The sequence below is a fragment of the Balaenoptera borealis genome (assembly GCF_965194805.1).
Source record: "Balaenoptera borealis genome assembly, chromosome: 18".
NCBI lineage: Eukaryota > Metazoa > Chordata > Mammalia > Artiodactyla > Balaenopteridae > Balaenoptera > Balaenoptera borealis.
This window is the reverse complement of record NC_138877.1, coordinates 15,092,759-15,108,277: the sequence shown is the minus strand read 5'-3', so window position 1 is coordinate 15,108,277 and position 15,519 is coordinate 15,092,759. Positions and strand designations below refer to the sequence as shown.

General features: G+C 41.8%; 1 protein-coding gene and 1 long non-coding RNA gene across 2 annotated transcripts in view; one reads left to right on the top strand and one right to left on the bottom strand.

Moving 5' to 3' along the window:
* The first annotated feature begins 7,867 nt into the window (after positions 1 to 7,867).
* On the top strand, positions 7,868 to 11,679 carry LOC309615745. Its single transcript, XR_014237042.1, has 2 exons — positions 7,868 to 7,968; positions 9,283 to 11,679. It is a non-coding gene; the product is annotated as an uncharacterized lncRNA (long non-coding RNA).
* A 485-nt stretch (positions 11,680 to 12,164) lies between these two features.
* The window catches only part of FREM2 (FRAS1 related extracellular matrix 2), a gene marked incomplete at its 5' end in the record, with an annotated part of 139,498 nt that continues 136,143 nt past the window's right edge, over positions 12,165 to 15,519 (bottom strand). Inside the window, one exon of the mRNA XM_082365245.1 lies at positions 12,165 to 13,390. Coding sequence (XP_082221371.1) covers positions 12,878 to 13,390 — 513 coding nt within the window. The 3' untranslated portion in view covers positions 12,165 to 12,877. The remainder of the gene's footprint in view (positions 13,391 to 15,519) is intronic.

Sequence of the window (15,519 nt, the reverse complement as noted above, 5' to 3'; positions counted from 1 at the left end):
ATTTAATTTATTTATTTTTGGCTGCATCGGGTCTTCGTTGCTGCGCGCGGGCTTTCTCTAGTTGTGGCGAGCAGGGGCTACTCTTTGTTGAGGAGCACGAGCTCTAGGCACATGGGCTTCCGTAGTTGTGGCACAGGGGCTCAGTAGTTGTGGCTCGTGGGCTCTAGAGGGCAGGCTCAGTAGTTGTGGCGCACGGGCTTAGTTGCTCCACGGCATGTGGGATCTTCCCGGACCAGGGCTTGAACCCATGTCCCCTGCATTGGCAGGCGGATTCTTAACCACTGTGCCACCAAGGAAACCCCAGAATTACTTTTTAATGGGTTTAAGAAGCACTCTAGATAATCTGCAAAGTAACACATATTTCTACTAGCTATTTGCTGTATAATTCCAAAGTGATCATTGGCTAAATTTCCAATACTTAGCTATTTGCGTCCTAATTCCAAAGTTGGCTAAATTTATTATTGGCTAAATTTCCAATCGTTACAGCAAAACCCCACAATGCTTAAAATTGTGATTGATTTTGATGTTAAACACACTATCATGTGTAAAATAGATAGCTAGTGGGAACCTGCGGTATAGCATGGGGGGCTCAGCTCAGTGCTCTGTGATGACCTAGATGGGTGGGATGGGTAGGAGGGAGGTCCAGGAGGGAGGCGATATATGTATACACATAGCTGATGCACTTCGTTGTACAGCAGAAACTAACACAACATTGTAAAGCAACTATACTCCAGTAAAAAAAAAAAAGAGAAAAATGGAAGTAACATATAATACAGAAATCACCTAGAAATACTAATTTTATAGAAGCTTTCTAATTATTTAGAAGACTAATCATTTAGTAAAAATAAAGCTTATTCCACCTGAAGAAAAAAAAAAAAGACTAAAGAGGCATGAGGCTTCCGGCTGCAAATTTATCACCACCTCCTCTAGGCAGATTGCATTCAACTCTCTGGTTGTGTGTCCTCCTGCTGGGGCTGGGGGCCAATCTCAGCCTCCCAGCACCTTTGTCAGAGGGTGAGACAAGGCATAAGGAGGCTGCAAGCTCCAGTCAGTTTGTTTGCTTACAAGTGAGAACGCTTGTAAAAGGTTTCGTTGGTAGAAATCCCTGGGGAACATTAGCCTGTGGGCTTCATGTTTTCACTCTATCATTAGTCCCAAGAGCCACAAGTCATCAAGAATAGCTTGCAAACTCTATTCTTCCTCTCTAAACACCAAAAACCAAAAAACCTCTTAAAAATACAGAAGCCATAGAATGCGCATATATTTTCAAAATTGCTCTCTTGGAGATTATTTTGTTGCCATGGTACAGTTTTCTTTCGGGATCCATTTTGAGCAATGGGCTAGAATTTTTTAAAGTTACCGTTTATCGAATGTCTGCCATGTGTGACACTGTGCCCGGTCCTGTATGGACGCTAAGAAATATCCTCGTTTTACAGATGAGAAAATGATGTCAAGAGGCTGCATAACTTGTCCAGGGTCCCTCAGCTCGTGAGCGTTGCGTGAGGATTGAAAGCCAGCTCTGACTCCAAAGTTCTTGCTCTTCAACATCATTGAGTTTTACTGGGGGCAGCTGGGTGGACGAGTGACAGAGCCCTTGCACCGCTTTTTTGCCTTCAATACCAACCTTCAAGGTTTTAGAAGTCTGGGTGCCCACTATAGTTTCCGCTGTGTTTAGGCCTGTGAGAGCATGCACACACGAACCCTGACACACTCACACTCTCTTCCACACCCCACACACACTCCCCGCATCACCCCTACCCTCACATTCCTGCCCCTCCATCTACCCCCGTCTCCACTCACATCCCCTCCACGCGCTGCCCTCAACATACAGGTACTAGCTTCATATAAATGCGAAACGGGGATCCCACTCTACCTTTGGTTTTGTAACCTATGTTTCCCATGAAACCATATCATACTTGATAGGATTTTTGTTCAATTCACAGCTTATGAATTTTTCAGTAGATTCTACTGACTCTAGTACTCATTTTTAAACTCATTGACGTTCAGATTTTTTTCTTATAGGGCAAATATTTGCATTTTAACAGACAAAAATCTAGCATCGTTCATCCACGTCAGCCAGTATCTGAGTCCAGGAAGTCACACCAGGTAGACACTTCACCAGTGACCCTACGTCTCACGGACAGTGGTGCAGGGACTCGCCACAGGCCAGGGCAGCTGTGGCATTGAGGACACCTGAGCGGGGAGGCCCTACTTATACAAGGACATTTTGCTGCCCAAATCTTTTCCTAGCCAGTGCCAGCAATCTTCAGCTATCCCTTCTTTGGGTTTCTGTGATGGCACTGAAAATGCAAATCTTTCCGGTCAGCATACAGCAAACTCTAAACTAGTGGTTCTCCCTGAAGGTCATCATTCTATCACTCACTGGAAATTCTTTTTCAAAACGAGCAGCCTGCCCACATCCCATGGGGTGGGAATGGGGGTGTGAGAGCTCTAGCAGACTCTCCGGGGCCGCGGCAGGTGTGGTTTGAAAACTCTCCAGAAGATTCAAATTGCTCTCCGCCTTCCAGCGTCCAGCTTCATTAATTCTTTAGCATTACCATAGGTCATTTATTATATTAGTTACTAAAGGCTGACTAAAGAGGGCTCCTTTGAAAGTAAGTATATCTGGGGGCAAAGGACTGTAGAAGAATCAGGAAAGGTCAGAGCTCTCCTGGAATGTGAGTGTCAAGGATGATATTCAAAATACAGTCACATTTGCCCCCAGAATAAGGCTACAGTGTTTTTCTTCTGGGAGAGGGAAGCTGGAAGGGAGGGCAGAGTTAGGAGGGAGAAATAATTGACAACCTCTTTGGAGAGAAGGAAGTGTCCAATCTTCTTGAGATGCAGTCCCAGTACCACCCCATTTAAGCCAGTGCAGAGAACCCCCTTCAGGTGGTTTTCCTGTTTTAATGACAGGCAAGGCGTGACACTGACCATAGCTGAGGCAGAGTCTGAAGTCCCCCTTTGTTGCCCCAGGCATTGCCCCTTAGCTGCTGGGCCAGTACAATTTCTTGTGGCTGTGGACATCACAGGCACTGTTCACTAGTGTGTTTCGCTGTGCGCAACCTTGGAACAGGGATCCCTGGACAGGTGATCTCTTTCCAGGGTCGTAAATGGGAAATGGTAGGGGGAGGGGCAAGACCCCGCTTGCTCTTGCTGTAATCCTCTCTTACCCAATCAGCCTCCCAGTCACCCCTCCTTCTCTCCTTCCCTCGCTCCCTCCCTCCCTTCCTCCCCCCCCCCCACCATCTCTCTGTCTCTCTCTCTCTCTTAACCCCCTTTTCCCGCTGTCCTCTGATACTAGAACAGGGTAGGTTCCCACCCCTTTCTCTTCCTGTCTGGATGTCTCTTACACAAAACTCTGTGATCTAGCCAGCAAAGCCTGGCCTTTCATGTCCTAAAGGGTGGAATAAAGCTACCATTAGAGATGTTTATTAGATTTATCCAATGAAATGCACAGGTGTGTGGCCTGAGTTTGGAACAGAATTAAATGGGAGAGAGGCGGTGGCACGTGACACGCATTTTGCTGGTGATGATCTAGCAGCACGGCGTGGCTCTGCAGCCAGTAATTTTGGTGTCACTTCTTCATCTCTGGAGATTTTCAGACACTATATCATGTAAACCAGTATGTAACTGTAATCAGCAAGAACTATGTGTCATATAATATCATCTAATACTCAGTCCATGTTAAAATGTCTCCAATCGTCTTAAAACTATCTTTTTACCTGTAGGTTGCTTGAGTTAAGAATCCTAAGTTCTCACAAAGAGGGCCTTTGTTTCATCGGTCTCTTAATTTCACGTAATCTACATGTTCACATCCCCTGTTTCTTTCTGTGCCTTTTGTTTGTTGGAGAAAGTGGGTTGTTTGTCCTCTCGAATTTCCTCTTTCTGAATTTTGTTGATGTTGTTTAGCATCGTTTCCGGTAAACTGGTTAATTAGATCTGGAAGCGTGATTCCATTCAGGACCAGTTTGTGGCAAGAGCACGTGCAGCCCAGCACATCCCCCTGGATCCCATCAGGGCGCACTCAGCGTCTGGCTGTCTCACTTGGTGATGCTGACTGAGTCACCAGCTGTTCAGTTCCCCATCGATATTTCTTGTTTTATTTTTCTTTAATTTAATTTTATTTTTGGCTGCATTGGGTCTTCGTTGCTGTGCGCGGGCTTTTCTCTAGTTGTGGTCAGCGGGGGCTACTCTTCGTTGTGGTGCGTGGGCTTCTCATTGCCGTGGCTTCTCTTGTTGCAGAGCATGGGCTCTAGGCACGCGGGCTTAAGTAATTGTGGCACACGGGCTCATTAGTTGTGGCTCGCAGGCTCAGTAGTTGTGGTGCACGGGCTTAGTTGCTCTGCAGCATGTGGCACCTTCCCGGACCAGGAATCGAACCCATGTCCCCTGCATTGGCAGGCGGATTCTTTTTTTTTTTTTTTTTTAAAGAATGCACATCTTCTTTTCCTTTAATTTATTTATTTTTGGCTGTGTTGTTGGGTCTTCGTTTCTGTGCGAGGGCTTTCTCTAGTTGTGGCAAGCGGGGACCACTCTTCATCGCGGTGCGCGGGCTTCTCACTATCGTGGCCTCTCTTGTTGCGGAGCACAGGCTCCAGACGCGCAGGCTCAGTAGTTGCGGCGCACGGGCCCAGCTGCTCCGCGGCACGTGGGATCCTCCCGGGCCAGGGCTCGAACCTGTGCCCCCTGCACTGGCTGGCGGATTCCCAGCCACTGCGCCACCAGGGAAGCCCCTTGCCTCCTGATGGGCACTGCTGTTCCCCTCGTGCCCTGGTGGTGCATGCAGTGTGCCAGCCCCTCGTGGGATCCTTGAGTATAATTAAGCTATCTTTTCAATGGCAGTTGTCTCTTGACCTGTTGGCCGTGTCGTACCTGAATTATAATAAAACTTAGGTTTAAAAACACCAAGTCATGAGCCTGGGGTCCTCATCTCCATAGAAGGAGGGCTCATCTCCAAGGAGATGAATTAGAGAATTCATCTACACAGAGCAGACCCCTGTCTTAATGTACAGAAAATGCCCCTGGAAATAATACACTGTGTAGATCGTTCCAACAGAAAACCATCCATCTGTAAATTATAAACAAAGCTTCTTTGATTCAGGCCACTGCCTTTGAGGCCTTCTCTTCTGCCACTTGGGTATCAGCAGTGCCTCTTGATTTAGCGGTCTCTCTAGAATTCAAGCCAAATGGTGGCAGTGCTGTGGAAGGGAATGGGGGGGCCCGTCCTGTCCTCATCAGAAGTGGCAGAACGACGTCAGGCATCAGCTCCCATGTGTTCTAATGCAGCCTATGTGTTTCTGACTCATTGTCTTCTGAATGGTTTCAACTCTGAGGAAGGTCTGGGGAAATGTTCTGACCTCTTTTTGCATATACCCTTCTCCAAATATTCTTCCCCTGGTGAGTACCCTGCATGCATCTCTGACATGCCCCTATTTCCTTTGGATATAATCTTATTCTGTCTACTACCTTTTGTCACTTTGCAATTAGTCACATTTAAATTTCTAGGATGAGATCTTAACATCCTGAAATGCTTTGGGAGCTGTTGGGAATAGGATTTTCAAAGATTCCTATCCAACTTCCTTTGGGGCAGTTTCCTGGCTTGGGGGGCGGTTAGGGAGGAATCAGTAGAGTGTAGTCTCAAACGGGCCTGACTCTGCTCCTGATGGCTTTTTTTTCTAGTCAGGTCCACTTTGACTAAATCTGGTTTGGGGGCTTTTCCTTTAAATTGGGTGCCTCTGGGGTGGTTGTGACTTTCTGGCAGGGAGACCCTACCTCCCACTGTCAATATTCTGGTGGGGTTGGATCATGAATCTTCCTTTCCTTGGTTCCCTTCCCCAACCTCCCGAAGGTCAGGCTTTGTCCCACGCAGCTTGGAAATTTCCCTACCACACACACCTTCTTTTTCTCCTATGGTGAGGACTGACTGAGCCACACATTTCTGTTGCTGATCACAACATTTTTCCTAAAACATGACCATTTCTCCCCTGAGCCTTGGAAGTGCCGGAAGAGCTTTGACACAGGAGTTCTTTTCCCCCGACTCCGCCTTCTTTTGTGTATTTTGCCCCTTTGGGGGGATTTGTCTTCAACAGCTATAAGGGGCTGTCTTTGCATTTCCTTCTGGTGTTAAATTAAAATACTAATTAATAAATTATTAATTTAAAATTAATAAATTATTAATTTAAAATTAATCAAATGATATTAAAAATAAATCAAGTAATGATTGAGTTAGGTTAACTTTGCATAAAAGTGACTAGTCTCCTTGGCAGTAAAGACACCCAGCAATAGATCAGATCAGTTGATTCATCCTCACCAGTGTAGCTGGGCAGAGTTTCATAGCTTAGCAAGGTCTTGTCACACTGCTCCCCGGGACAAAATGTTAGTCACCTAAATATGTTGTTGCCTCTAACTCTACATTGCCCCTGCCTACAACAGGTAGGCAGACACTAAGACCCAGAGGAGCAGCAATATTTTACCACCTGCACTAAGGAGGTAGTGGGAGCACAGGTCCCAGGGTGAAAGCCTGCAGAACCTCAAGTCTCTAGAACCAGAATGGAAATAACTGCCACTCATTGCAGACTACGGGGATTCCGTGATTTTAGTGTGAATGAAAGTTATAAAATTCACCACTATAACTTGGCCATTTTAACACTTTTATATTTATATGGGCTTTATTTATATTCAACATGTGATATATTTTGAAGGAAAACAGGTGCAAGTGGTAGCAAGAATTATTTTAGACATGGATTTAAGACTGAATGGCTCCAAATTATTTGCATAATTGAATTCCCAGGGATAAACTTCAATATCCAGCAAATACGCAGTGCCCTAGTAAATAGATGAAAAAAAACTAGACCCTGAATGTTTTTGAAGAATTCCCATGGGAAAATCACAAAGGCTATTAAGTTCTGTGAATAATTCTATTACACACAGTTATGTCACTCAGTGGCTAGATAAATATAAATTTGCTGAGTGTTTTGGAGGGCGCTTGGTACAGAAGCAGGCACTTAAAATGATTATAAAACATACAATTCCTCGTCCAGGATAAAGTTGTTTTGTATAGACAAATGGGCTTAAAACATCTTGCCAAAAGCTTGAATTCCTGAGGCCACTGAGAAGGACTCTGCTTTGTACTTCTTTTTGTAATCTGCTTAATGTGGGCCCCTACAGAACTTTTCTCTTAGTCTTACCAGTAATTGCCTTTCTATATTTTAAGTGATTTTTATTATAATGGTCTTGATTTTTAATGTTAGTTTTTAAAGTTTACATTTCTCTTTTCTTTCTTCTTTTTTAAGGTACAACCCTGATATTTCCTATGTTACAGGGCCAAACATCAGAAAAAATAAATATCTGTAGTAGAAATTCACTTAGAGTGTTTAAGGAATCATGTAATCAGTGTAGGCCACGTCTGGGTAGTAGTAAAAGTCTTGTGCATCTGATGATTATAATTTTAAATATCAATACTTCAACGCCGTTAACATTTTAACAATTTTTTTGCCATTTATTTCATTGCAAAGTATTCAGTCATCCAAAACAACTTCATCTATGTGATCTTTGACCTTTTATTCTTACTCAATTAAAATCTTACAGGGATTTTTTTTTTTTTTTACATCTTAAATGTCAATGTTGAACCTCCACTGAGAGAAAAGCAAGGCACAGATTGTCAGCACATTATTCAACATGATGTTTTTGATCTTTTGCAGGAAGTTCTTTTTTTTCCTTCATCTAAAAGCCTGAACATTTTCTAAAGAAGGGATACTGGGAAAACCCCGTGCTCACTTGCCAGCTTTCAGATGAAAGAGAATGCTAATGACTTAGTGAAAATGGTAATGGTTTCAAAACGAAAAGCGAAACATTACTGGAAGAACGACAAATCTCAGAGAGAGAAAAAAACAAAGCCCATGAAAGAAAGAAGAAAAGAAAAAGGAAGGAAGAAAGGAAGGAAAAAGGAAAGAAAACAAAGTAAAAGTAGGTGGTGTTGCTACAGCAGTTGTTTTTGATGTTGTTGTATTTGTTCTTTAGCAAAACACAATACTGAAAAAAATGCACACAAATATCAGGGGAAAGAAAATAAATGCACTTGAAAGATAGGGAAGAAAGCAAAACTGTTTAAAAGTCTGTAAAGTCAACATTCTCATTTTTCTCCCAATAAAATTAAAAGAGTATCACATTAGTCTATTTTGTTTTATCAACTTTATTTCTAAAGACAGAATCGGCTTTCTTTCCCTATTTAAAATGTTTCTGTGTAATCTTTCTAGTAAAAACTGTAGGAAAATACCATGCACTTCTGTTTTAAAATCTCTTATCAAAATAAAAATAACTACCAAAATCTCAAAGCATTATGTTCTTAACATCCAAGGATATGGAAACAAAGAGAAATAAACAGTGAGGGATATTTTGAACCTATGGAAGACATTTTCTAAGAACTCCTGTGTCATTACCATGTAATACTGGGATCAATTCTAGGAGAAAAATCTCAAGGAAACATATTAACCTTTGAATTAATGTCAAAGAAACTCCCACTATAGTCTGTTTTTACAAATGACAATTGTGTTGACCTTGAAAATCTTCATAATGGGCATTTTCGGGTAGAACTATGTTTTTTGGGTCATTCTTTTCTAGAAATGAGATGTTTGGCTGTTTTTTTATGCGTGTGTGTGTGTGTGTGTGTGTGTGTGTGTGTGATAGAGAGAGAGAGACAGACAGAATGAGAGAGAGAGAGAGAGATAACAGTAGTATTTATAGTTTCTGGCCAAATTATACATTTCTAAGCCTTGACAAGTTGGAATGTGGAATCTTTGAGTCCCATTCATTTGCCAAATGGTGAGTGAAGACACCTGTTTTCATCCTTTTATTATTGCTATCATGGCTAGAAAAAAAATGAAAGTTTCAAAGAACCATAATGTGCTTGTTTTCAAATTAAGAGTTATGTAAATTTCAAATTTGTAAACCATTTGCATCTTAAAAAAATTTTTTTTTTCCTAGTAAAGGACTAAGTTGGTTTTTAAGTTGATACTAAATAGATATTTTCAAAGCAGTAGCTGAAATCAAATTTCCAGCTTTTAAAATCTAAATGTCATTACATTTCACTCTGTTATTCTTACTCTAATACTTCTCAGTTGGGGGCTGCTTTACCCTTTAGCACTGATTTGTATGAGGAAAGGCTCTCTATGGGTTTTACACAGTTCTGTTTTCATTTTTAAAATTGACTTTGGAGTTGGTACCTTGGAAAATAATTAGAGGTAAGATGACTTGATAAAGAGGCTCTTTTTTTGCTTCCAGAGCTGAATCCCTTCACAAGAGTTGGTCCTCTTGTCACAAATGCTCTGCAGTAGTATGGCAGCAGAATTCCAGCCGACCTTTCCTCATATTGTTCACACATTGTGATGCTTGTGAAAGAGTGGACTTCAGGAGGTGCTGATGATGTTACAGAACTAGAAGAAGAGTCTAGGTGTTATATCCCATTCTTGGGATAAAGGGGGTCTGTCTTCCATCAAGAGGAAAAGAATATGCAGGGCCACCTACATCTCTGCAATGTACTTTCTCTGTGTGGGTTCGCCAAGGATGATTCCATTAAATTACTGATTTGAAATCTTTTGTATCAGAGCTGTGTTCAGAATGATCCATAACATGTGGGGTTCTTTAGATGGAGAAGAGTGGACTCCACTGCTGGTACTCTAGAGAGACTTTTAAATTATAGTTTACAGATGGGCCTGGTGTGTTCTTTGTCCAGGAGAGAAACTAATACAAATCCTGATCCCTTTAGTCCAAAGAAAGAGCCACATTTGATGGCAACCTGCTCGAGGGCAGGGAGAGTAGCTTGGTTTCCATGTAATCTCTCAAAGTGGCTAATCCTAGGGGAGCATTTGGTAAACATTAACTGAGGGAATTAACTGAAATAAATAAAACCATTGTTAAAACACACTTAGATGTTTTCATGTGTCATGGTTCATATACCAGGTGAGCCACTAAAGCTTAATATTGTTTTGTGTTTTGTGTTTACTATATAATGTCAACAAGACCTTGTTTTCATTGGAGTCAGAAGCTATGAGTATCTAAGGAGCTATTACTGCTTATATCCTGGCCTCTATGGAAGTTATTTTATGTATTTATTCTGATTGTACCAGAATAATTCTCTAAAAACAAAATATTGAAACTAAGGGTCTGTTTTATTGCACAACAAAGCATTGTGTCTGATTCTTTTTTCCACTAAAAAGAGTTTTTGATTAAATGTCTATTAAGTCACACATTAAGTACATAAATATTAAGAAAATGATGCAGAAATCCAAGTTTACACTCAAGAAAGCTACATCTGCTTATTTCCCACAGACTCTCTTTTTTCACTGGGAGGAAAGGAAGGAAGAAGAGAAGAGGGAGAGAAAGAGAGAAGGAGATGGGCAGAGAGGGAGAGATTTTTCTTTGTTAGGAAAGGATGTGTTCTGTATTATATAAGCACTCCAATTTATCCAAAGTCATCTCATTAGAACAACTCACTGTAGAGAGAAATTTCGTAAAAAACCAGCCTGGCCCAAAGGCTCAAAACAGACTTCTTGTAATGATGCTTCGTTGATAACATATTTAGTCACAGAGACCCCTAAGGCTGTATGACAGTCAGGCTCAGAAGCATCTTAACTACTAACGTAACATAAAGTCAACTGAGAGTACTTAGGTTCTAACAGTCTACACACACTGAATCCAATGCTAAGTAGTAAAAAGTCCACACACTCTTTGAAGTTGCTTAAGTCACGCTCATTCCTATACAAGTTACAAGGTAGCCAAAGAAGTAGCTAAGCATCTACCAGAGGGCAAAGCAAAAGTAAAGGGGATCATTAAGAAAGTATTAATGTTTATTTGATAAGTGATCTCCTGGGTTATACAGTACTTTCTCTTTATATAAGTCCTTGGGGAGACCTTTGAGTTGTAGGTGACATTTGTATATTCCCCAATGGAAGGAGACTACGGTCTACTCTATCCTTTAAAAGACTTTGAATGTCAAGTGCAGAGCTGCCCCAAAGAAGAGAGGCAAGTATTGGATACATTTGGCCTCTCTCCCAGCACCAGTGTTGCTTCCTTTTTTCAATCAAGAGATGGTTGGTGCTCACAGACACCAAGCTGGAAATGCCTGTATGACCTGAGGAGAGGTTAGCCTTCTAAAAATCTCCATTCCACCAGGATGTCCAGCTTGGCCAGGTTATAACTAGAAATGAAAGAGGACCCCAGGCAGCCGTTGAGGGTTAGTCTTTAGGTCAGGTTCTTTCTCTCCTGACCTTATTTTCGTTTGAAATACATTTACTAGCTTTTGGAAGATTGGTCACTAAACTACTGACATTTTCCCTTTCCAATCGAAAATTCTGCTATTTGATGAAAGCACATTGCTTATAAAGACAATGAGAAGCTTGCCGAGCAAGCTCACTCAAGTTCCTTGGTTTTTAACACTGTAAGCGGTATTACAAGTTATATTTTTAGGTACTGAGATGGGCCACACTGCATCAGTTCACTGAACTGAAGATGCCAGAGTGAGGTTTTCTTCTTTGATCAAGGAAGAATATGATCGGGACTTCCCTGGTGGTCCAGTGGATAGGACTTTGCGCTTCCACTGCAGGGGGCACAGGTTCGATTCCTGGTGGGAGAACTAAGATCCCGCATGCTGCGTGGCATGGCCAAAAAAAAAAAAAAGAATATGATCAATGATGCTGGCCACCTCTAAGATCATCTCTGGAATGACGGTTGAAGGGATTCCCTTCGTTTGGACCAGGTGTCTATTAGAAAGCTAATAAAATGTCTTCTGGACAATTTGAGTTTTGGACCTTCCTGTGTGATGCTGGTGTGAGGGTTAAACTCATGTGTCATTGTTAAAATGTTCTTTTATTCTATAAAGTATAGGTAAGAGGCACTTTGGTTAAACATATTATATTAATAAATACCACTATCTCCCTTCACCATCAGAATGATATTTGTCCTGATCATTTATGGGTTCAATACTGCAAACATCTAGGCTCAGTTCTTAAAGAACATTGTCTTGTAAATGGTCAATCTAACTCTATGGCATTTCTTCATCATCAAAATGTCACCAACCCTCTCCAATGAGCACCAATACCGTATTATCATGCAAGAATTCTCTTTCTGACCAGGTACCGGAACAGAGCAGTCACTCTTCAACAATCTTCTCCAGACTTAACATATTCTTTGGTTTAATTTAAAATTAAATAAGCAAGTGAAACAAGAAGGGTCCGACGAAGATGAGAAACAATCCAAATTGAAGTGAGTGAATTACTGTCCCTCTGTCTTTCCTTCCACTCCCTCTCAAGTAGGAAAAAATGTGATTTGTGGGCTGAGCTACCCTCGGTCGGGTCGTAATTCCATGCTGTCTTCGCCTATTAGAAAACTTGTCACAATAAACAGTGTATTCATCATTCTTCGAGACTACCAATTAAAACCTTTTTAGTAATAAACTGCTCTACAATGAATAAACAATGTGATAATTGCACCTTCAAGACATACGAATATAGCAACAATAGACTCCTTTTAAACTTCTGAAGGAGACTGTTAGCACCGTTGAATAGGTTCATCTCTGCTGCGTAGAGAAAATGCCTAAGATGAGAAGTACCTTCCTCACCATCCATCTACGGCCCTGTATACATCTGGATACATACTTGATGCCTTCTGGGCAAGAGGAAAGATGTGGTCTGTGGTCTGAATTTGTCCTTTGATGCCTGAACGAGTGGACAGAATGCAAATCAAAGTTCACTAGTACAGTCAGGTCCTCTGAGCAGCTTTGTCACAGAAGTCCCCAATTCTCTGCTGTTGACAGAAGCATTGGGTTTCTATTGTCTTTTCCTGCACACTTGAGGAAAAGGCTCAATTCCACCTGTGGCCATCAAACCTCTGAGCTGTCGCTGTGGTGGCCCCGCGGGGGCATCATGGGCTCGGCGCTGCCGGAGCCCTTGGGGGTGTCCTTCCTCCTGGCGCTCTTCTTGCCCTGGCGCATCATCACAGCGATGGCAGTGAGGCAGACAGCGAGGAGCCCCACCGCGACGCCTCCCACCACCATGACCAGGCTGACCTCAGAGGTGGGACGGTTGAGCTCCTGGGGGAGGACGCCGTCAGGAGGAACCCTCCCCTGGGGGATCTGCTTCCTGCTGCTGCGGTCCAGGGCGATGTGCTGGATGTTTGTTCCTCGGTTGTTTTCAGCCCCGATTTCCCACACCAGCGGGGCTGTGCTCCTGATTTCCCTCTTCTTCCGGCTCTTGGTAGTTGCCTGGGGCTTCCCTTTACTCACCAGAGACTGGTATTGGTACTCCACGCTTCGTTTGCCAAGGCCTCGATTGGCGTTGTCTTTTGATCTTACTGTGTAGATGGTGTGTATGTACCATTCTCGACCCAGAGCGACCTAGAAAACACAACTCTATTCATTAGAAAATTAAAGCCTATGCCAACCTAAAAATTCACGACTCTTTGCAAGAGAAACTCATGGCAGAGATAGTAATCATTTAACTTAGTCTGCAGAATTCATATACTTAATATTTTTACACGTGTAGTATGCACAAGGCTTTGTGTAAAGCACTCTATAAAATATGCTGTGCAACTCTTAAGGGAGCACGTGGTGGTAAATATTTGGTAAGCTATGACTTGTCAGAGCTGCAAAGAACTCCGGATCACACAGTCTAACTTACTCATTTAAAAGATGAGCGAATGACACAGATATAGAGCATAAACTAGTGGTTACCAGTGGGAAGGGAGGGAGGGGCAATATAAGGGTAAGGGAGTGGGAGTACAAACTATTGGGTGTAAGGCTACAAGGATGTATTGTACAACATGGGGAATAGAACCAATATTTTGTAATAACTGTAAATGGAGTGTAACCTTTTAAAAATTGTATAAAAATTAAATAATAAAAAATGAGTAAATGAGAATACGTAGCAGTTAAGTGACTTGCCTAATGTCACTGAATTAGTTAGTATCAGAGGCAGGACAAGAGCTCAGACCTTCTGAACCTCAAGAGTCTTTTCCAGTATGTCTTGCTGTGTATTTTACACATAAGGCCATAGAAAAGGTCAGTTTTTCTGCTTTTCCAGGGTTTGTGAAAAGAAGGCATTTTCTGATGGCTCTTTGAAGCCTTCAGGATTTAGAAGAGGTCAAGTGCCTTCAGAGTTAACATTAAAAACAAAAACAAAAGAAAACAAATCATACTTTAACTTAACTTCCTGTTTGAAAAGATTCAGAAGAACAGACATGTTTTCTCAAGCAACCTTCTTTACGAGGAATAAAGATAACATATTTCTCCAGCCCATCCTGTTTGGACAATTTTCAGTAAACATCCTAAAAGATGCACTTGCTCCCCCAAGGATTCACAATGTGGACACATCTCTGAATTTGTCTTATTTGTCTGCTCAGTGTTATGGTCTCCTGGGTCTCTTTCTACCTTCTATCTTTAGGTTAGGACTTTCTATCTTCGTTTATAAAGTATTTAAGAATAGAGATTCCATTACTCAGCCATAAAAAGAAATGAAATTGAGTTATCTGTAATGAGGTGGATGGACCTAGAGTCTGTCATACAGAGTGAAGTAAGTCAGAAAGAGAAAAATAAATACCGTATGCTAACACATATATATGGAATTAAAAAAAAAAAAAATGGTTCTGAAGAACCTAGGGGCAGGACAGGAATAAAGACGCAGACGTAGAGAATGGACTTGAGGACATGGGGAGGGGGAAGGGTAAGCTGGGACGAAGTGAGAGAGTGGCATGAACTTATATATACTACCAAATGTAAAATAGATAGCTAGTGGGAAGCAGCCGCATAGCACAGGGAGATCAGCTCGGTGCTTTGTGTCCACCTAGAGGGGTGGGATAGGGAGGGTAGGAGGGAGACGCAAGAGGGAGGAGATATGGGGATATATGTATATGTATAGCTGATTCACTTTGTTATAAAGCAGCAACTAACACACCATTGTAAAGCAATCATACTCCAATAAAGATGTTAAAAAAAAAATGCAACCTGATTTAAAAAATAGGCAGAAGACCTGAGTAGACATTTTCCCAAAGAAGACATACAGATGGCCAAAAGGCACACGAAAAGATGCTCAACATCATTAATCATCAGAGAAATGCGAGTGAAAACCACAATAAGCTGTCACCTCTCACTGGTCAGAATAGCTATCATGAAAAAGAACACAAATAACAAGTGCTGTGAGGATTTGAAGAAAAGGGAACCATTGTATACTGTTGATGGGAATGTAAATTGGTGAAGCCACTGTGGAAAACAGTATAGAAGTTCCTCACAGAACTAAAAATAGAACTACCATATGATCCAGCAATTCCACTCTTGGGTATATACCCAAAGAAAACAAACACATTTATTCTAGAAGATACATGCACCCCAATGTTCATAGCAGCACTATTAATAATAGCCAAGACATGGAAATAACCTAAGTGTCCATCAACAGATGAATGGGTAAAGAAGATGTGGTATATATATGTACAATGGAATACTACTCGTCCGGAAAAAGATTGAAATTTTGC